This window comes from Parasteatoda tepidariorum, chromosome 6, assembly GCF_043381705.1.
Source record: "Parasteatoda tepidariorum isolate YZ-2023 chromosome 6, CAS_Ptep_4.0, whole genome shotgun sequence".
Classification (NCBI taxonomy): Eukaryota; Metazoa; Arthropoda; class Arachnida; order Araneae; family Theridiidae; genus Parasteatoda; species Parasteatoda tepidariorum.
In genome coordinates, this window is record NC_092209.1 from 16,957,765 (window position 1) to 16,981,636 (window position 23,872).

General features: G+C 32.1%; 1 protein-coding gene across 1 annotated transcript in view; it reads right to left on the reverse strand.

Annotated features, from left to right (window-relative positions):
- LOC107441908 (uncharacterized) overlaps positions 1–23,872 on the reverse strand; it is a 208,420-nt gene that overhangs the window by 21,287 nt on the left and 163,261 nt on the right. Inside the window, exons 66-69 of the mRNA XM_071181726.1 lie at positions 23,460–23,520; positions 19,847–20,143; positions 18,117–18,264; positions 15,518–15,777 (exon numbers count right to left, since the gene is read on the reverse strand). Of these exons, the coding sequence (XP_071037827.1) occupies positions 15,518–15,777; positions 18,117–18,264; positions 19,847–20,143; positions 23,460–23,520 (766 nt within the window). The remainder of the gene's footprint in view (positions 1–15,517; positions 15,778–18,116; positions 18,265–19,846; positions 20,144–23,459; positions 23,521–23,872) is intronic.

The window sequence follows — 23,872 nt, forward strand, 5'->3', positions numbered from 1 at the left end:
TTGTGCATCAGACTTAATAGTTATCATGGGGATATAGTTAATATAGCAAAAAGGTTCAATAGTTAAAATAATTACAGTTTCAAAATCGATACTTATATTACTTTACAAATTAATTTATACCTTTAGAAAGGATCTTAACGGGGAAATTCTGTTCTCGGCAGCTTTGCTATCAACTAAAATTCTATCCGCGTAAAAACACACCACTGCATACTATTGCAGTGATGCATCACATTCCCAGGGCCTGATAATCGCCTAGGCCCGATAGGCATGGGCCTATGGCCCACAATTTCTGAGGGGCCTCAGGAATTAATAAAAGTCTAATGTAAGGTAGGTAAGCTTTATGATGGTTTAAGTACTAAATAAAACATAATTACAGCTTACAATAAAAAATTATTCAGCTAATCAGTGACTTTTAGCAAAAATCACTGATTTCAATTGTTTGTGGTCATCAAACTATTTTTATTTTGGCAGAACATTGCTTTGTTGTTTCATATTTTGCTTTAATTTATAGATACGTAAATATTATCTTTGAAATATAATCTTCAACTGTCTGTTTTCAAAATTTCTTACAATGTTTCTCTTGAAACATGCAGTTCAATAGATTCTTTTTAATTGTTACGACTACTCTTAAGTAATTTAATTTCAAATTATTTTGTAAGAAGCCCAGAAAATGTGGTGGGCCTTGGGCCTGAATTTGTCTTGATCGGACCCTGCATATTCCCGACATCAATAGCATATACATAGCCCCATTTTCATCATATCTGCTTAGCTTAAGTTCATAACTTTTACTAAGTCTTATCACACTACTGTATATAATTACGCAGTCAGAACCTCAATGATTTACGTGAGTACTCCTTTACTTCATTTGCATTCAACAACCTCATCGAAGCACCACACAGATCAAGCTCAAGATGAATGGGAAAAGGGCCGCAAGTAGCCTCAGATACAGTTCTGTTCAATTATATTAAGATTATTAAAAATAATGTGAAAAAAAAACATAAAACAACTACCACTATTTTAACAAAAAATATATCATTATAAAATTAGAAAAATCTTCAGTGATAGAGAATTCTTGTCTTGAGTCGTATTCTTTAATCAAGTAGCAATCATTCATAGAAAGTGATAGCTACGAATTATTAATAGTAATTCAAGTGATGAATGAACATATGGGATGAATATACGCCTTGAGCTTCTTCACCCCTTTTAAACTTTCTTACACGGGCGAAAGTTACCGGCAAATTTGCATATGCCCGAGTCTCACACGGGCGATTTTATATCTTGCGTTATTTAATTTCTAATGCCCGTTTGAGACGCATTCTATTAAAAATTGATAGACTAGATTAGAATTAAATTTATTCACCACGGATGACATCACTATGCAGCATTTTTCCTGCGAAAACCACGTGGTGCATTTTGATGATAAGCTATTTGATATATTAATTTAATTAATTGATTATTAATTGACGTATTGACCTAATTTGATTTTAATATTTCGAAACTCAAAATTAACATCTAATCAAATTATTTAAAGTTTGTTTGTACAGTAATTTTTTTCTATAATTTTTGCACCAATCCCAGTTCCCTAGATATTTGAAATTGCAACTTAAGTTACACCATACTTAGATATTCTTTTGGTCCAAAAAAAAAAAAAAAAAAATTCGATAACTTTCGCCAGTTTTTTAGAAAAAAGAAACCCCGTGGTATAAGACGTTAAATGACTCGATCATATTTTTCAATAAAGAAAAAAAAGTGGCAGCTGAAGTGTTTTATTATTGGAATTTATTTTATAGACACAAAATTATAGACACAAATATTGTTTGCTGAACCAGAATTGTAGCCATATTGCAGTTTTTTAATTAATTGCAATGTGACTACCACTTCAAAGGTCAAAGTAATGTTTTCTAGTGGTACCAAAATTTTAATTATTTTTAGCTTAGTATTTATCGTTTTAAGTAATTTTTCATCCAGAACATATAAAAAATTCAAACTATCGGTGGAAATGGACTTGGATAGAAAAAAAAATGAAAAGCGGTGGCTTTAACCCTTTCGCGCCGACTGTCGCAAATACGTGACACCATAAAACCGTATCAACCAGGGTAAAAATATAAAACTGGTAATCAAAGTATTTCTTTAGCAGTTTATTTGTGGGCGGAGTTATAATTGTTTGAATGATTTAATTCACCATTACTTTGTTCAAAATAAAAGTATTTAGTTATACTTTGAATTAACATTGATTATATATATGATTAAACTAACAATAACTAAAGTAACAGCAAAGTAAGTCTGTCAAATTAGAAACGACTACATTTAAGTTACCGCTTTTTATTTAATTACATCCTGATCCTGATTTTGTACGAATGCTTTCATGAATCACCCGTCCCCAAGGGGTTAAGCTTGGGCATGGCTTATTTGACAACCTTATTTTTGCTTTCACTTTAAATCTAATATGTACATCCAATCTATGTAAGTTAAAAATGTAACTATATAGTTTTTATCTTATCTATAATTTTAAGTCTTGGTGATATAAATAAAGAAAAATATTATTACCCCGCCCACAAATAAACTGGCTACCAGTTTTATCTTTTTTTACCGTGATTGTCGCCACCCTGAGAATGTATATATGACTCGCCCGTCTCGAAAAGGTTAAATAATGGGAGTAATTATTTTGAAACTTTTACTACTTAATTTGTTACTAAATTTGTATAACTTTCGTAGAAAACGGAGCAGTTGGCATCCCTGTATATCCACATAGCTCAATTTCTCTAGTTTTTCTTCTTCTTAGTTATGAAATATATGCAAGGATGCTAACTATTCATCAGAAAAAGTTTTAAGAAATTGGTAGTGAATTAAATTGTAAAACTTGTAGAATATGGATAATTATACCCACTCTTTAAAAGTTTAACCGCGAGATAAGTTCCGATAAAATTACATTTCATATAATACTTTAATTTTTGATGTGTAGAAAAAAAAAATTATTTAAAATTAACAATATTAAACAAAAAATAACTAAAATTACGTTATTGCAAGGAAATATTTTTTCACAAGTTGGCATTTCTGTTTATATTAAGATTATTAAAAATAATTAAAAAATGTAAAATAACTACCACTATTTTAACAAAAAATATATTTATATAAAATTAAGAAAAATCTGAAAATGGAAAGTTTGTGCCAATATTTCAAACATAAATGAAGTAGCAATCATTCAAATAGAGTGGTAGCTACAAATTATTTATAGTAATTCATGTGATGAATACACACCTAGCGTTCTAACAGGAGTAAAATTACCGGCAAATTTGCCCATGTCTCACACGGGCGATTTTATATCTCGCGTTATATAATTTCTAACGCCCGTTTGAGACCCGTTCTATTTAAAATTGACAGGCTAGATTGTAATTAAATTTATTTACCACAGATGACATCACTATGCAGCATTTTTCTTGAGCAAACCACGTGGTGCATTTTGATGATAAGCTATTTGATATATTAATTTAATTTTTTGATTATTAATTGCCATATTGACTTAATTTGATTTTAATATTTCGGAACTCAAAATCAACATCTAATCAAATAGTTTAAACTTTGTTTGTACAGTAATTTGTTTCTATAATTTTTACACTAATCCCAACTCCCATAGTCATCTGAAATTGCAAAAAGCAACTTATACAGTAACTAGATATATATTTTTTTTGTCAAAAAACAAAAAACTCGATAATTTTTACCAGTTTTTCCGAAAAAAAACTCGTGCTGGATGATGGATATGTAGGGTATCTCGGCATTTGGCGCGTAGCGCCACCAACCCATTCATCTTATACTGGTTTGTTCCTTGGACATTTTTCCTTAAATATATATCAAATGTACCGGAGAGGTCTGACGCATAGTTTCGGGACAAGTTTGAAAATTGTATGCGGATGTTATTTTGCGACATGTAGGCCGAGTCGTCAACTTTCAACGCTTTTAATAAAAATTTATTCCAGTAGTATCTAAATTTATGTTTTAATATAGTATTATTTTTTATTGATTTGAATTTATTTTCCACACCACTACATATAAATGATTTAAAAGTTCATATACAATGCCGCCTAATGCTGGCTCTACCATGGAAAAGCTTTAAAATGCTAGCAAAATGATCATAAATTCTGAAGGCTTTGGTTATTAAACGTCTACCTCTGTATTAAATATTTTACAAAACGGCGTAGTAGTTGGCAGACCTGTATATGATTTTTTCATTAGAACATTACCATCGAGTTAAAGGGTAAATATCCTACCACTCTTTTTTTTAATAAAAGAACCTAATGTTTAAATGTAAAATTAAATGCATATACGGGAGACAAATCTTCTCGGTAGACCTAATATGCTTGTTGATAGCCAAAGAAAGAAATACAGATATGCCAACTGCTCCGGACACGCCAGAATAATTAAAAAAACGATAAACTACTAAGTAAATTTTCCATATATTTGTCTATATTTGCTTGCTTATAAAATGATTAGCATTACACAAGCATATCTGCCAACTCTCCCGGAAGATTTTATTTTCATATTTAAAGTGGTGGCAATATTCAGGTTATTCCAATTAACTTTTTGAATTATAATGATGATTATAAATGAGTTTGACCACCACTACATATAAATAATTATAATAAATATATAAAAGCATAATAATCCTTGCGCAAGCGAATTTCAACGGGATCAAAATATAAATATATTTTTGAGTCAGATTGTTTTTCGTTTATTGTTTTACAACCACTCTGAAAATCCATTTTCGGAAAGATGGCAGCATGCCTGCCAACTTTTACGCATTTGGCGTAAAATGTTATTTTTATATTTAAAGTGGTAGTAAATATACAGTATTTTTATTTTTATAAACTTAAATTTAAAATGATTTCGATCACCAGTACACTTAATAAAATTTAGCATATATATAAATATGCATTACGATCATGGTCGTCAGTTAAAAATTATTCAATTACAACATATTTTTTGCATTCAATTAAAGATTTGATTCCATTTTGCCACCACTAGGAAAAATCATATTGGAAGGGATTAAAAGTTGGCAGGTATGCATAAGGATCATAAAGTTTTAAATTATATCAGCCTACGAATTATTTAGAAATAGTGGTGGATAAAAATCTACTAAATTGAATTTATTAAATCAAGAATAATAATTGATAAACTATCACTTTAAAATATATATTTGCTGTCCGGAGCAAGTTGGCATCTCTGTATCTTATATTTTAAATATAATAAAATATGATTATAGAAGAAATAAATGCAGATGTAAAAATTGACTAGATTTATAGCTAAAAATTTTAGCGAAACTACAGGCTCATTTTCAACAGACTCATGAAATCTTTTTCCTCCACTTTTTAATATATGCCGGTCGGGTGGTAGAGCGATTTTGCGGGTTTCGAATCCCGCTCTGGGCATGAATGTTTCTCTCCGTGTGTTGACTTCTGATGTGTGATTGTGGCCCACCCTATTAACGGGTATCTGTGGCAGTGTGGCCAGGGTAATGTTGCTCGCCTCCGCGTCTCTGATCACCAGGCAATGCAATATGAGCAACATTTCCGAAACCTTCCTTAGCGAAGAATTATAAGTTTATTGCCTACCGCTAAAAAAATTTTTTTTTTTAAATTTTCCAGTTTGAGGTCAACTTAACATGGTGATATTGTAGCGAGATTCTGAGAATTACAATTTCCCACTACCTTTAATAAAAAAAAGAAAAAAAAAGTAACTGAGAACGGGGTTGCTGGCATTTCTGTTTACATTCACAGTTGCGAGCAAGCTGACTAAAATTTTCGCCTAGACCCATCTGTAGCGTGAAGGCTGAAGTTCCACGCATGTACGACAGTAGGTTTCAGAGCAAAAAGCATTTATGATTTTAGAATCTTACCGAAGTTTCCGCTTGTGCACACTGTCAATCATAAATGAGTTTAGAATCCTTCTGAAGTTTCCGTTTGTGCACACTGTCAATCAATCATAAATAAGAAATCAATAATGTTTAATAGCGGTCAAAATAATGTTTAATAGTGGTCAAAATAATGTTTTCTAGTGCAACGAAATTTTAGTTATTTTTAACTTAGTATTTTTCGTTTTAAGTAATTTTTCCTCCAGAACACATAAAAAATTCGAAGTATCCGTGAAAATAGACTTTTGTTATCGTGTGGTTAAACTTTTAATCTTTTCAGGACGGGTGAGACATAAATGTATTCGTATGAAATCAGAAACAGGATAGAAAAAAATAAAAAGCGGTAGCTTTAAGTTTGGGGATGGCTAATTTGATAACCTTATTTTTGCTTTCTTTTTAAATCTTTTTTTTTCTTTTGCAATGCCCACTTGTGTTAACATCCGTCAATTCAGGCATCAACAGGGCGATTTTGTTGACCTCTCTTACAGGCGCACTGTATTAGGTAGACCAACGTCGCTCCCACAGTGAGGACCGATAGCACAGAGAAGGAAAGAGCATCCATGCCTTACCCGGGATTCGAACCCAGAACCTTTCTGTGCAAGGACAGTTCTCTGCCCATTACACAGCCCGGTCGGATTCTTTAAATCTAATACATCCAATCTATGTATGTTAAAAGTGTAACTATATAGTTTTTATCTTATCTATAAATTTAAGTCTTGGAGATATAAGAAAAGAAAACTATTATTACCCCGCCCACAAATAAACTGCTATAAAAATAGTCTAGCTATCAGTTTTATCTTTTTTTACCGTGATTGTCGCCACCCTGAGAATGTATATATGACTCGCCCGTCTCGAAGAGGTTAAAGAATGGGCGTAATTATTCTTATGCTACAAGTTTTACTACTTAATTCGTTACTAAATTTGTATAACTTTTGCAGAAAGCGGAGCAGTTGGCATCCCAGTATATCCACTTAGCTCAATTTCTCAAGTTTTTTTTCTTCTTAATTTTGAAATATATACCAGGATGCCAGCTACTCCGCTTTCAGAAAAAGTTTTAAGAAATTGGTAGTAAATTAAATTGTAAAACTTGTAGAATATGGATAATTATACCCACTTCTTAAAAGTTTAACCACGAGATTGCGATAAGATTACATTTCATATGATACTTTAATTTTTGATGTGTAGAGATGAAAAAATTGCTTAAAATGAAAAATATCTAAACTAAATTACCAAAAATAAATAAAATTACGTTATCGCTAGGAAATATTTTTTTCACAAAGAGGTGCAAGTTGGCATTTCTGTTTATACTAAGATTAGTGTACTATTGCAGTGATGCATCACATTCCCGTCATCAATACCATATACATAACCACATTTTCATCATATGTAAGCTAAAGTTCATACTTTTACAATATAATCTTATCACCCTACTGTATATAATTACATGGTCAGAACCTCAATGATTTACATGAATACTCTTTTACTTCAGTTGCATTCCACAACCTCATCGAGGCACCACACTGATCAAGCTCAAGATGAATGGGAAAAGAGCCGCAAGCGGCCTCAGATACTTTATAGAGTTCTGTTCAGTTATATTAAGATTATTAAAAACAATTAAAAAAAACATAAAACAACTACCACTATTTTAACAAAAAATATATTAATATAATTTTAGAAAAATCATCACGAGAATAAGAACAGATGCTTTTAAAAACGCTTCCACAGAAACCAAGTATATTGCTCATCATTACAGATTACCACCTGAAATAAAGAATATAATAAGATTAAGGAACTCGCACAGGAAATGGTACCAAAGAACTTACGACCCAGCACACCTGGACGCAATAAAACAACTCAATAACCAGATTAAAAAACNGCATACCTGCCAACTTTTAATCCCTTCCATTATCATTTTTCCCAGTGCTATTAAAATGGAATTAAACCTTCAATTTTAAGCAAACAAACACGTTGCATTTGATTGAACTTAAGTTGACAACCATGATAGTACCGCATATTAATATATGTGCTTAATTTTTTAAGAATAGTGGTGATCAATATCATTTAAAAATTAAGATTATAAAAGAAAAATAGTATCTAGTTACTACCACTTTAAATATGAAAATAAAATCTTCCGGAAAATCCGGAAGAGTTGGCAGGTATGCAACAGGTACTCATGACTGTTTAGACAAGTTTAGCTTATATCTAAAGCTACAGGTTATTCTGATGCTTATTCTGAAAATTGTGCAAAATGTCAATCTGGCGAAAAGCCACAGTTTTATGTAGATGAAAAGTATTTGTGGTCAAAATTTTAAATATTTAAAAACTTAACCCAATGTTGCATTATTTGGGCTCATAAAAATTTGCAAAAACAGAGAATAAGGCAGTGATTTTCATAGTTTTCATCCAGGTGTAAAAAGGTCGCCAAATTAGTGATTTTTGAATAAGTTTAATTACCTAGAAAATATTTAAGTTATTCATCCGTTCTAAAACCCAGATATGGTGCTAGTTGGCATTTCTGTTTATATTAAGATTAGTGTACTATTGCAGTGATGCATCATATTACCGTCATCAATTGCATATACATAACCTCATTTTCATCATATCTAAGATAAAAAGTTCATACTTTTACAATATAATCTTATCATCCTACAGCATATAATTAGACATTCAGAACTTCAATGATTTAGATGAATACTCCTTTACTTCATTTACATTCCACAACCTCATCGAAGCACCACACAGATCAAGCTCAAGATGAATGGGAAAATAGCAGCAAGCAGCCTCAGATATTTTATAAAGTTCTGTTCAGTAATATTAAGATTATTAAAAATAATTAAAAAAAAAACATAAAACAACTACCACTTTTTTAACAAAAAATATATTAATAAAATTTTAGAAAAATCATTACGGATGATGGTGGCATCTATTTAATGTCAAAGCTTTAAAAAAGTAGCAATTATTCCAATAAAGTGATAGCTACAAATTATGAAAAGTAATTCCAGTGATGAATGTACTTATGGGATGAATATACGATTAGCGCTTCCTCTACACCTTGAACGTTCTAACACGGGCGAAAGTTACCGGCAAATTTGCATTTGCCCGAGTCTCACATGGGCGATTTTATATCTCGCGTTATTTAATTTCTAATGCCCGTTTGAAACGCATTCTATTAAAAATTGATAGGCTAATTATAATTAAATTTAATCACCACAGATGACATCACTGTGCAGCATTTTTCTTGAGTTAACCACGTGGTGCATTTTGATGATAAGCTATTTGATATATTAATTTAATTTTTTGATTATTAACTTATTATTAATTGCCATATTGACTTAATTTGATTTTAATATTTCGAAACTCAAAATCAACATCTTATCAAATAGCTTAAACTTTGTTTGTACAGTAATTTTATTCTATAATTTTTACACCACTCCCAGCTCCCATAGTCATCTGAAATTGCAAAAAACAACTTATACTGTAACTAGATATATATTATTTTTGCAAAAAAAAAAAAAAAAAAAANAAAAAAAAAAAAAAAAAAAAAAAAAAAAAAAAAAAAAAAAACACTCGATAATTTATATCAGTTTTTTCGAAAAAAACTCGTGGTTTAATAAATGGGTCCTATTTCTCGAAAAAAGAAGAAACAAATGGTAGCTTAAGTGTTTTATCATTAGAATTTATTTGGTCAATTGACACAGGAACGTTCAATTGACCATAATATGCTAAATGTTAGATCTATCAAAAAATTTGTTTGCGAGATAACAAGCCTAATTATTTAAGAATGCAAAAGGTGTGTTCATAAAAAAATGTGGTAGGGCATTTTCCCTTAAATGTATATCAAATATACCGGAGATGTCTGACGTATAGTGTCGGGACAAGTTTGAAAATTGTATGCACATGCTATTTTGCACCATGTCGGCACCCAGATGACCCTAAGTGCAGCAGACGGCCTAAGGCAATTCTCCATTACTATAATAATCTCCAAGACATCGTTTGAGTCGTATTGCTGATTTTTCTATCCCCCTGACTGGCTCCTCATCTCCTCTATCAGGAACTGAAGTTTCAACCGTCACCAGGGCATCAACTGGAACATCCATCGGTACTGAAATTTTCGATGAGGGTGCAGTGACTGGATCAGGGTCTACTTACATAACTGCCAACTCTCTCGTATTTAAACATAGATTTTATTTTCATATTTAAAGTGGTAGTAAATATATACTATTTTTTTCTTTTATAAATTTAATTTTTGAATGATTTTTATCACCACTATTCTTACAAAAATTAAGCTTATATATTAATATGCGTTACTTTCATGCTTGTCAGCTGATGTTTCTTCAAACATAACGTATTTTTTTTTGCTTACAATTGAAATTTTAATTCCATTTTACTACCACTGGGAAAAATCGTAATGGAAGGGATCAAAAGTTGGCAGGTATGTACTTGTACCTCTGGAGTGACACAAATTTTCCTTCACTTTTTTATTTGTCTTAGTTTTGTCGGATGAAATATGGATCTCTGAGATTTCCGATTTCTGGGAGTTGTGGAATTGATCAGTAGTGTCTATCTCTGCTGAAGAAGATTCAGTCGGCTGAGGCAGTGATGTTTCACTCAGGACTACGTTCATGTCAGGAATCTCAGGCGTTGCCTTTTTTTTTACAACATCCTCAAGCTTCTGCATCAAGCTTGATATAGGCATTACGAATACTAGTCGATTTCTCGAGCATGTCATTGAACACATTGACTTTATCTTGCCACGTTCGTGGCCCATCTATTATACAGATGCAAGTCTACAGCACATTTATGTCTAATGTCCTTTTTGTTGTCTCGAGTAACGGTATTTTTAGCATAGTTGTAGCACTCGTCGTTACTGTAAAACTCAAGAATGACCACTGGACGGGCGCTCTCTCGCAGTGCGTCTGTTTGCCGCCGCTTCGATGTGTCGACATACTAGCTTAGAGCTTGGTTACAACACAACCTAACTCTTTCATATACCTCACTAGAATCGCGCCGCTTTAGAGCGTATGCAAAGATGCAAACTTATTAAGTTTAGGCATGGCTAATTTGACAACCTTATTTTTGCTTTCTCTTTAAATCTAATACATCCCATCTACGTTTGTTAAAAGTGTAAATATATAATTTTTATCTTATCTATAATTTTAAGTCTTGGTGATATAAATAAAGAAAACTATTATTACCCCGCCCACAAATAAACTGCTATAAAAATAGTTTGGCTACCAGTTTTATCTTCTTTAACGTGATTGTCGCCACTCTGAGAATGCATGTATGACTCGCCCGTCTTGAAGTAGGTTAAAGAAAGGGCGTAATTATTCTTATGCTGCAAGTTCTACTACTTAATTCGTTACTAAATTTTTATAACTTTTGTAGAAAGCAGAGCAGTTGGCATCCCAGTATATCCACTTAGCTTAATTTCTCAAGTTTTTTTTTCTTCTTAGTTTTGAAATATATACAAGGATGCCAACTACTCCGCTTTCAGAAAAAGTTTTAAGAAATTGGTACTGAATTATATTGTAAAACTTGTAGAATGTGGATAATTATACCCACTTTTTAAAAGTTTAACCACGAAATAACTGCGATAAAATTACATTTCATATGATACTTTAATTTTTGATGTATGGAGATGAAAAAATTGCTTAAAATGAAAAATATCTAAACTATATTACCAAAACTAAAATTACGTCATTGCTAGGAAATATTTTTTCACAAAATGGTGGAAGTTGGCATTTCTGTTTATATATAGATTAGCATACTATTGCAGTGATGCATCATATTCCCGTCATCAATAGCATATACATAACCTCATTTTCATCATATGTAAGCTAAAAAGTTCATACTTTTACAATATAATCTTATCACCCTACTGTATATAATTACATAGTATGAACCTCAATGATTTACATGAATACTCCTTTACTTCATTTGCATTCCACAACTTCATCGAAGCACCACACAGATCAAGCTCAAGATGAATGGGAAAAGAGCCGCAAGCAGCCTCAGATATTTTATAAAGTTCTGTTCAGTTATATTAAGATTATTAAAAATAATTTAAAAAAAAAACATAAAACAACTACCACTTTTTTAACAAAAAATATATTAATAAAAAATTAAAAAAAAAATCATTACGGATGAAGGAGGCATCTATCAAAGTCAAAACTTTAAAAAAGTAGCAATTATTCCTATAAAGTGATAGCTACTAATTATGAATAGTAATTCCAGTGATGAATGTACTTATGGGATGAATATACGATTAGCGCTTCCTCTGCACTACACCTTGAACGTTCTAACACGGGCGAAAGTTACCGGCAAATTTGCATATGCCCGAGTCTCACACGGGCGATTTAATATCTCACGCTATTTATGTTTCTAATGCCCATTTGAGACCCGTTCTATTTAAAATTGATAGGCTAGATTATAATTAAATTTATTTTCCACAGATGACATCACTATGCAGCATTTTTCTTGAGTAAACCACGTGGTGCGTGCATTTTGATGATAAGCTATTTGATATATTAATTTAATTTATTGATTATTAANTACCACTATTTTAACAAAAAATATATTTATATAAAATTAAGAAAAATCTGAAAATGGAAAGTTTGTGCCAATATTTCAAACATAAATGAAGTAGCAATCATTCAAATAGAGTGGTAGCTACAAATTATTTATAGTAATTCATGTGATGAATACACACCTAGCGTTCTAACAGGAGTAAAATTACCGGCAAATTTGCCCATGTCTCACACGGGCGATTTTATATCTCGCGTTATATAATTTCTAACGCCCGTTTGAGACCCGTTCTATTTAAAATTGACAGGCTAGATTGTAATTAAATTTATTTACCACAGATGACATCACTATGCAGCATTTTTCTTGAGTAAACCACGTGGTGCGTGCATTTTGATGATAAGCTATTTGATATATTAATTTAAATTATTGATTATTAATTGCCATATTTACTTAATTTGATTTTAATATTTCGAAACTCACAATCAACAACTAATCAAATAGTTTAAACTTTGTTTGTACAGTAATTTGTTTCTATAACTTTTACACCAATTCCAGCTACCAAGTCATCGGAAATAGCATGCAAAAAAAATAACACACCATACCTATATATATATTCTTTTTGTCAAAAAAAAATTGATAATTTTTACTAGTTTTGCCGAAAAAACTCGTGATTTAAGAGGTTAAATGAATGGATCCTATTTTTCAAAAAACAAAATAAAAAAACAGTGGTAGCTTAAGTGTTTTAATTTAGAATATATTTTGCAGGTACAAGAATGTTCAGTTGACTATAACATGCTTAATATTAGATCTATCAAAAAATTCTGTTTGCGAGATAACAAGCCCAATTATTCAATAATCAAAAAAGTGTATTCTTAAAAAAAGGGGTAGGGCATTTTCCCTTAAATGTATATCAAACGCACCGGAGAGGTCTGACTTATAGTTTCGGGACAAGTTTTGAAAATTGTATGCACTTGCTATTTTTGCACCATGTAGGTAACTTTCAACGCTTTTTGTAAAAATTTATTCCAGTGGTATCCAAGTTTATGTTTTAATGTATAATTTTTATTCATTGAAATGTATTTTCTACACCACTACATATAAATGATTTAAAAGTTCATGTGCAACGCAATTTCGTCCTAGTTCTATCATTACATTTAAAAACTGTTTTTTCCTGTGTTTTTATATTTTATGTCTTTACAGTATATGTCCAAAAGAATAAGATGAATCAGTTAGTGGCGCTTCGCGCCAAGCACCGAGTTTCCATGCATATCCAGTATCCAAGTTCTATCGTGGTGAGACTTTTTAAATTTTGGCAAAATTATCATAAATTCTGAAAGCTTTGGTTACTAAACGTCTACCAATGTATAAAGTATTTTGTAAAACGGCGTAGTACTTGGCAGACCTGTATATGCTTATTTTCTTAGAACATTACCATCGGTTTAAAGTAAACATCCTACCTACCAAAGGATAGATATCCTACCGCTCTTTTTTTATAACAAAAGAAAGTAAGGTTTAAATGTAAAATAAAGCGTGTACTTCCGGGGACAAAACTTTTCGGTAGACCTAATATGCTTGTTGACAGCCAACGAAAAAAGATTACAAGATATGATTAAATGAGAAATAAATGCAGATGTAAAAAATGACCAGATTTATAGCTAAAAATTTAAGTGAAACTAGGGTGGTAGAGCTATTCTGCCGGTTCAAATCCCGCTCAGGGCATGGATGTTTCTCTCTGTGTGTTGTCCTCCGATATGTGACTGTGGCCCATCCTATGAAGGGATATCTGTGGTAGTGTGGTCAGGGTAATGTTGCTCGCCTTCGTGACTCTGGTCACAAGGAGCTCACCAGACAATGCAAAATGAAGCAATACACTTCCGGCACTTTCCATGGCGAAGAACGATAAGTTTATTGCCTGCAGTTAGATTTTTTTTTTTAAATCTTCCAGTTTGAGGTCACTCTAACGTGATGAGATTGTAGCGAGATTCTGATAGTTAAAATTTTCCATTACTTTAAATTAAAAAAAAAAAAGCGAAAACCGGAGCTGTTAGCATTTCTGTTTACATTCACAGTTGCGAACAAGCTGACTAAAATTTTCACCCAGACCTTCCTGTAACGTGATGTCCCACGCATGTACGGTAATAGGTTTCAGAGTCAAAAGCATTTATGATTCAACACGTTGAAGGCCACACGGTAAATAATTACAAACTAAATCTGCAAATATAAATAGATATTGCTAGTTTATAGAACGTTTAGAATAACATATCTGAAAAGAGTGGTGAATTATATATGCCTACAAATTGTTTAAAAAAAAGTGGTGGATAAAAATCTACTAAATTGAATTTATTAAACCATGAATGACAATAATTAAGTAAATTTTGAATAAATTTTCTGCAATTCCATAAAGGAGTTTAAATTTTATAGTTCTATATCATGTTATATGCTGCATACCCTCCAACTGCTACGGAATTTCCGTAGTTTCAGAAATCTTCTTTTCAGACAGTAGCAAAATTAATGTCTTAATATTTAAAAAAAAATTAATTTTAGCGTAACTTGTCCACTATTACTTATAAAAGTGCAGGCCATATGGCTAGATTCTTAAGTTCTGATAAAAGTTTTATGAGAGATCCATTTGCTTTAAAAATTTCTGCTTTGATTCGCTACCACTAGAAAGAATTATTTTCAAAATCCTCATAAGTTGGAGGGTATGTATGCAGTCATCTAGCTGTTTTTCGCGGCCTATGTGAAAGGTCAGTGTCAGCAAGCTGTGGCAGACGCAGGCTAAATGTAATTTCAGTGTCAGCCACCGGTGGTTGACGCGGCCTAAATGGAAAGCCCAGTGTCAGCCACCGATGGCTGCCGCGGCGCTTAACGTGTTAAGAGTCATTCTGAAGTTCCCGTTTATGCACATTGTCAATCATAAATAAGAAATTAATAATATGAAAATAAAATTAATTTGCTAACTGAGGAATTTAATCACTGGTAAAATCTTTTTGTTGAAGGGTATGAAAAATCGTTGCAGGAGTGAAAATTTAATGTGAGAAAAATATTTATCACCGTATAAAGTAAAAAAACAGTGTGTAAACTTGCCTCTGATACCAGTATCTCCAAGGTACAATCTCAATAAGGACAGTCAGTAAGAAGAAAATGATTCCTTGCAGAAAGAGAGCCACAAAATTGGGACCCAACGAATTCCACTTAAAAGGAGACGCGTAGATGTCTTGACCGAATTGTTCAAATATTTCTGTGCGTATTTGGTTTTCATTTAAATCCGTCAGACCACCGACGAGACTGTACTGGGGAAAGATGAGAGAAAACTTCTGGAGAACTTCGAGAGTTGATGTGACATCCTATATTAGAGAATAATAATTTATGTTAGAGAGTTATAATTATTATTATTAGAGAATAATAATTTATGTTAAATAGCTTAAAATGCAAGGTGAACAACAGTTACGAATTTGGAGAAGAGTTAGAACCCATCATAAATAATGAGAACTTCATAGAAGTTCGTGGTAGGAAATGTCTCTGTATGCCGCTAGGAGCGCTTCATAGTTATGGACTTACTGTTCACGTAACTTTCTGATTATTTATTTAAATTATTTTAATATGTTTTATCTAATAATTATAATCGAATATTGCTGAAAATGCTGTTTTATCGTAATTTATTGATTCGGCGTCCAACTTGGGTAACTAACCAGTTTCTTTTTTTTTTAAAGTTATTCTTGAGCTCATTTGAAAATATTTTTGAAATTATTACAAAACATAAATATGGTAGCTCAGGGGATAGTGTGTTCTCCTTCCAATGAGGCGAACCGGGTTCGAATCCCAGTCGATACGAATCCCGCACCCGGCTAGTACCGACCACAGTTCTGACAGAAAATATCCTTAATGGTAGATGGATCATGCATTTGAGTCCCTCTGCCATCAGGCTAACCATGGAAGGTTTTCACGGTTTTCTGTCCATGTAACTCAAATGCGAGTTAGTTCCATCAAAAAGTCCTCCAAGAAGACAAATTTCTCCCAATATTTGATCCAAAAGTTCCCTTGTCTTATGGATTGGGTTCAAACTTACGAGGTTACAGAGCTAAACATTAGTAATCCTTAACTCAATCAATGGTTTAGGCTGTTCAACTACGGTTACAAAATAAAATAAGACATTAAATTAGATAAATAAAAGGTTCCAGTTCAAGGAGCACGAACAAGAAGCTCAGTGACAGGGAAATATCAAATGATGACATTTCCGGCGAGCGATTTTCCAATCCAACGGCTTTTAACTACTCGTTCTCATGTATAGTATTTATTATTTTTTTTTAAAATAAAAAATCTTGATTTTTTACCTTTTTTTTAAATTTCAGATGAATTAAAAAAAATTAAAAGCTTGCAATGTAACTGGGATTAATTACAGACAGGAAAGTCTCTAATAAAATGAGTGAGTCATCAAACGCCGCTGGATTGTCATGGGTCAAAATTAATTCCACACTATGAATTCCATTCTGAAATTTTTAATCCTTATGATAATATCACATCTTTGTCAAGTTTGCAACCACTGAACTGCATCGCACTGAATATATTGAAATACAGAAATGATAAAATTGAATGATTATAATTGCATAGAAGAACTTGGGGTGATTAGATGCAAAGCTAATTCAAGAGAGAGTTTTATTTACAAAACTCAACGATTTCCATGTGGGAAATGAAATGTATTAAATATCTCAATTAATTTTACTGCGTTAAAATTAATAATTAAAATAATGTCCATCCTCCATAAAAAATCGAATGACCTTCGTAGAGTTCATTTTGGTGAGGTGTGTTATTGCCCTCATTTTTATTTAGGCAAAAACACTACGATTTTCATGTAGGCAATAAGATGTGTTTAATATCTGTGAATTATGTAAAATAAGTTTATTTATAATTCAAATATTGTCTATCCTCCATAAGAGATAGATGGATAGGCACCTTATTTATTTTGCACTAGAGCTGCACAATGGGCTGTATACGACGGTCTGGGAAACATCCTTGAGGATGATCCAGACCAATTTTGTGAGACCACTTAATCAATTTAGACATAGATCTGAAGGGGAAGGACATTTTCTCCAAATTTCTGTATCCATGGTACTGCTCAGTGACCGACCACAGGACTTCCGATTCCACAGATTTTAAGAGCATGTTTATTACATGTACTCAGTTAGATTCAGTGTAGTCGACGATCGAACCCCGACCCTCCGTAGCGCTGTCCAATCCTCTAATCACAGCCCTTCATAAAAAGATGATTGACCTTCAGATACTTCATTTTGGCAGGGGGCAGCTGTTATTGTGCTGAAGAATCTTCATTAGCAATCGCAGCCTACTGTAAACTTAAACGCGTTTCTACGTGTAATCAGTGCAACTCCACCGAATTGTCGTTCATATGATGCATGAATGCAATTAATATGTTAGTGGAATAAATAATTCGTAATTCGCCCCTATGCCTGAAATATTTTAGGATTAAATTGGAATAACCTGTAAAAAACCTGTGTAAAACTATGTTTTTCTTACCGTTTCTAAACAGTGAAAAGAGCCTCTCTTTTAACATATGAATTTTCTTAAGTGATTTGGCCTTTAATCGTTTTTTTACGATGGACGGACAATATACTTAACTATCTATGAGCTCTAAGTGAATTACTCTAGCAAACAATAAAGGAGTAGTTACTTTTGATATACTGATCATGCGTAAACTGACGAGAGCAAACATTATGACTAAACCTATGAAGAGATGACTTGTGAATACGACCATGAATGCTAAACTGCCTTCCTTGAAAAAACGACTGCAAAAGTAAGTAATAGGAGTCGTTGCCCACCTGTAAGAATGAATAATATTAGAATGAATACTAGAATAAGGTGTTCTGCAAAGACCGCTTTTATTTACATTTTTAAAATCCTTATCAAATATGAAAAAAAAGAATATTAATAAGGGGTTACAAATGAATATTTAAACTAGAAAAAAACCAAAACTCTATCGAAATCTGGCAAATTACTGTTGAGGAAGGTGGATGAAATTAACAACAAAACAGTTTTAATTGGAGGTTGGAACTTAAAGGTGTTCCTACAAATCGTCTTACAACTCCTCTCTTCTTACTTCCACAATTAAAGCTGTCTTGTTGTTTGTTACATCTGCGTTCCAGTACTGTGATTAATTCTCATTTCGGCAGCGTTTTTGTTTTTTTGTCGGTTTAATATTACTTTGGGACCCTCAGTGTGTACATTTCTTTGCTTTCATTTTAAAAGAGGATTATAGAAACACATATTAAGGGTGGTCATTGCGGGAGACCCTGTATTTGATAGTAGAACATTGGCTAGATTTTACGTTACGAACAAATTTTGAAGGAATTTGTTTTTGCTTCACACCATTACATCATGAGAAAATTTCCCTGACTCAGAGCGAGACACTTTTAATGCGTTCAAAACACTCTGAAAAACTCATAGGTAAAATCTTAGGAAGATATTTAATATATAAGATAAATAGACAGAGGTAGAGATGGATAAATAGATATAAATAGATAGATATAAATAGATAGATATAAATAGATAGATATAAATAGATAGATATAAATGGATAGATATAAATAGATAGATATAACTAGATAGATATAAACAGATAAATATAAATTGATCGAAGATAAATAGATAGATAGACAGGAAGATAAATAGATAGATAGAGATAGAAAGATAGAGATCACGTAATATTCGTCTAGTTAACATACATGTTGTATGTATGTTCTCAAGAACCGAGATTGTTTTGTAGTTATTGCGTTGAACATTAGTACTGAAATATATGAAATGCTGTGCGAAATGCTAAAGCTCTCTATTAGGCACTGCCTGATAACTATTTAGTTTTTTTTCCAAAGAGATTTCGAAATTTTAGTTAAGTGTCTTGAAAGTTATTATTTTTCATTTTTATTTAAAAAATTGCTTTGTGAATGAACTTAATAGATTTAATTTTAATACGTTTAGATAACACAAAAAGAAATTGATACACAAGAAAGAATATACCCGCAGAAAAAATAAGGTTAAAAATTATCAGCATCATTTATCGTTTTTACTCATATGATTTTCCAAGTTTTAGACTTTAAGAAAGTAATTTGAACGGAAATATATAATCAAAGCTATACGCTTTCTCGTTCATAAACTTTATAGTGAACTCTTAATTTAATATCGATAATTTTAGCTGATACTGTAATTACACGATGACAGTAGTTCGTAACTATCCGCGTCTTTTGTTTCATATCTTTTACTTGTATGAGTTTCAAGTTTTGCTTTTAGGAAACTGGTTTGAATATTGTCGAATTACAAGTTTTTTTTTAAAAATCCCCATTACTCAGACTTCAAAGATGTTTCTCTTAATGAATTTTATATCGATTTTTTCAACTAAAAGTATCTTACCCATAAAGAAAGATGAGAGTATATACAGCTTTAAAGTTATCTCTTTGGTAAAATGCTGGTAAAGCAAAAGATCCAACGATAGCAGCAGATATAAGGCTGGTAAAGAAAACTATTCCAATGTCCCATATAAAAGCAACACTCCAATACAGGAGAGGACCTATTGCTCCTGTTACCATCTGCAGACGCTTCTGTTCGGATTGCCTCTCCCCTACGATGTAGGTTGCGAAGGTACAAGGGACCAGAGACAGGCCAATGAGAAAGACGAAGGCAATTCCTACTTCAGCCAGTCTTTCCAAACTGTGAATGATATTTAAAAAAAGTATTTTAAACTTTTATACACAATTGAAAAATGTAACACTTCTCTTGTTTAACTTGTTTGATCTAATGATTGGAATTGAACTTTTAACTCTTATGCTAATGAGGGAATAAATCCCGCCGAATGACTTTCTGGGTGGCCAGGCATAAACTCATTTACTTATAGTATGGGGTGGACCCTAAATGTATTAATTAGTTAGTACATATGCAGGGCTGTCAAATTTCTACGCTTTTTGTAAGTTTAGTGTGTAGTTAATGACCAACCGACCTGTGCCGGGGTCAGGGAACTGACCTTGCATCAGCAAGGTTCTGGGTTCGAATCCCCAGCAAGACATGGATGTTCTTTTATTCTCTGCACTATCTGTCCTTACTGTAGGAGGCCCACTTTTATCGTGCCCCTGAAAGAGTTGCCAACAAATCTGCCCTTCAGATGACTGTATGACGAAAGGTCATTCTTCAGGAGGGCATTGGAAAAGAAGTGCGTAGTTTAGTGTGTCTAGTGGTAGCTAAGTTTATGTCTTAATGTATTATTTTTTATTAATTTAAACTTATTTTCCATAACACTGCGCATAAATGATTTAAAAGCTCTGTTGGGACGCATTTTGTTCCAGATCTATCGTGTTGAGACTTTTAAAAAGTTGGCATAATTACCAAAAATCCTGAAAGTTTCTGTTTTGAAATGTTTACCACTCTATAAAATATTTTGCGAAAAGAGTAGTAGTTGCCAGGCATGCATGTCATATATTTCAAGTCTAAGTTACGATATCATCACTTTCCATGAATAAATATACCATTCTCAAGCCTGCCATCTACTACGCTTTTTGCGAAATACTTTATTGAGTGGTAGACTCGACGTAATATCAGAATTTTCAGAAATTTTGCCAACATTTTAAAAGCCACTAAAGAACTAGATCGAAGTGGCGTTGCATATGAACTTATAAATTTTTAAATATGTAGTGGTCTGGAAAATCAGTTTAAATAAATAAAAAAAAAATAAGACGTTAAAATATAAACTTAACTACCACTAGAATAAATTTTTACAAAAATTGTAGAAAGTTGGCAGTCCTGAATTTTTTTAACCCTTAAAAAAAGCTTTAACCCTTTCCACTCGAGAGGTGAACCTTTTTCCATTATTTTGTATTATTAATAAGTGTAAAATAATATATTTAGTACTTTAATAATTTATAGCAAGGAAATTCTTTAATTTACAAAGTCAAATATCAAGAAATTTTTGAATACGAATAAAGAAAAAAACTCAAATTAGGTTTTTTTTTTGCATTTTATATTTTAGTAGAAGTAGAAATATAATTCTGATAATATTATAGATTCTTTTTGGTTACTATTAGATTGCTTTTCATAATTAAAAAATAGCAAAATATATTTTTGCTTGTAATTAGAGCGTTAGAAAAAAATATATAAAAGGGACACCTGTTTTCAATCTGCGTCAAAAAATTAATAATTTAATTATTTTGACACAAACATATTGGGATACTGGATAATTTCTTCATTGAAAAAATTGCAGCTTTGATTTTATCTCAACACTTTGACAAGCGTAAATCAGAATTTTTTACATGATTTTCCAACTACTACAGATTTTCTGTAGTTTCAGAAAATATTTTTCCTAGTGGAAACTATAAAGTAAGGTATTTTATTTTAATTATTTAGAATTAAAACAATTTTGTCCACCAGAAGTGATTTAAAAAAATGCATACAGACAAATGTTTATCAAATTCTTCAATTTTAATACTTTTTTAAAACAAAATTCTGCTTATTTAAGAAAATTCTGAATTATTTCATTACGAATGAAAAAAATAATTCACAACAGCTTCACATAGTTGGAGTCTGCATCTGCAGAGATGCCAACTGCTCCGGACACGCCAAAATAATTAAATGAACGGTAGATAACTTCAACGTAAATTTCGAAAGTATTTGACTACAATTGCTTGCTTTTTAAAAGGTACAGCATGACACAAGTATTACGAAGCTCTGAATTATATAAGCCTACGAATTATTTTGAAATAGTGGTGGATAAAAATCTACTAAATTAAGTTTATTAAATCAAGAATCACAATTGATAAACTACCACTTTAAAATATATATTTGCTGTCCGGAGCAAGTTGGCATCTCTGCATCTGATAGATTATCGTGAATAGTTTTTCCCCTATCCCATTTTATTTTTTGTATACATCGAATTAGTGTATTCATTTTATTATCATGTTTTTATCTCTTTATCTTTAATTTAATCTTAAGTAAGCTTTGGACACCCCCCTTCCCTCATTTAATTACATCAAGTTCGATGAAGTAACAGATAGCTCCTTATCCTATGTTTAAATCGGTAAATCGATATATGATAGTTATTATAAAAAATTACGAAAATTTTAAGAAATCCCTATTAGTTGTTGTTTCCAATAACAATTGGTTAGGTCCAGCCTTTTGCCAATTAAGTCAGAAAGATGCACCTCAAGGGTCAAAGTACGCCTTGGCTCAGAGCCTCACGAATAGATGGCAGCACCATTCATTCGCGAGGTCACTTCCTAAATTTAGACATAGACCTGACAGACCTCTAGACGACGGTTTTGGAAACATCCCTGAGGATGATCCATCACAATTTTGTGAGACCACTTAATCAATTTAGGCGTAGATCTGAAGGAAATTTTCTTCAGATTCCTTCATCCCTGATACTACTCCCGGATCGACCACAGGATTTTCAATTCTACAGATTTTACCACGAACACGTATATCGCATATACTTGGTAGGTCTAAGCAGAGTCGAGGATCGAACCTCGACGCCCTCCAGATCGGAGTCCGATTCTCAAACCACTAGGCTACCACAGCCAACGCCTCCTACAACTGAATGCCTCCACACGGTTTTTTATAGGTAGTCCGATCAGACCACTGTAAAGTATATCCACTTTCCGAACGAGTCATTTAATACAAAATTTAGTTAAAATAAAAAAGTGGTAGCAAATATATGACTAAAAATTTGTTTTATTTATGAATATTATTAATTTGCCTCATTCACTTGTCAACCACTACAGATTCAATTCTCAAATATATATGATGAATTTCTCTCAATTACTTTGATAAAAGGTTTTGGGTTCATGCGCACAACTGGTTCACTTTTTAAGCCGTCTGCGCGGACTACTTATAAAAGACGGTGTGCAGGCTTTTTGATGTTGGAGGTGATGCCACAGCCCGTTGAAAATCTGTATTGTTCCAAGCAACGTTAAAACTTTTACCCGGGACACAAAGTTAACATTTTTCGAGCGATTAATAATCAAAATAGATAGGAACTCACAGAGACTCTCTACCAAGTTGTTCCACACTCAGGCGTAGAGGATGACTCCAAGTTTGAATATCTGAAAAGTAAAAAAAGAGAAATGTATGTTCTATTTATTTAACATGCTCAATAGAATAAATTTATGTAAAATTTTTTTAAAGTATGATCAAAATTCGTGTCAGTGTTAACAAAAGCAAATAATCAAACCTAAAGCTCAAGTGGATGGTTTTTTAATTCCTTTCCCTTAAATAAATCTTACGTCTATGTTTTTAAATCCCTTCCTTAGAAATCAGCTTTATTATAACTTGCTTACATATATAAGTTTTGAGGAATGTTTCCTCGAATGGTAGTAAAATATCTAATAGTATATGTATGATGAAATTCGATAATATAATATAATTTTAAATCAATTTTATTAAAACAAGAATTAA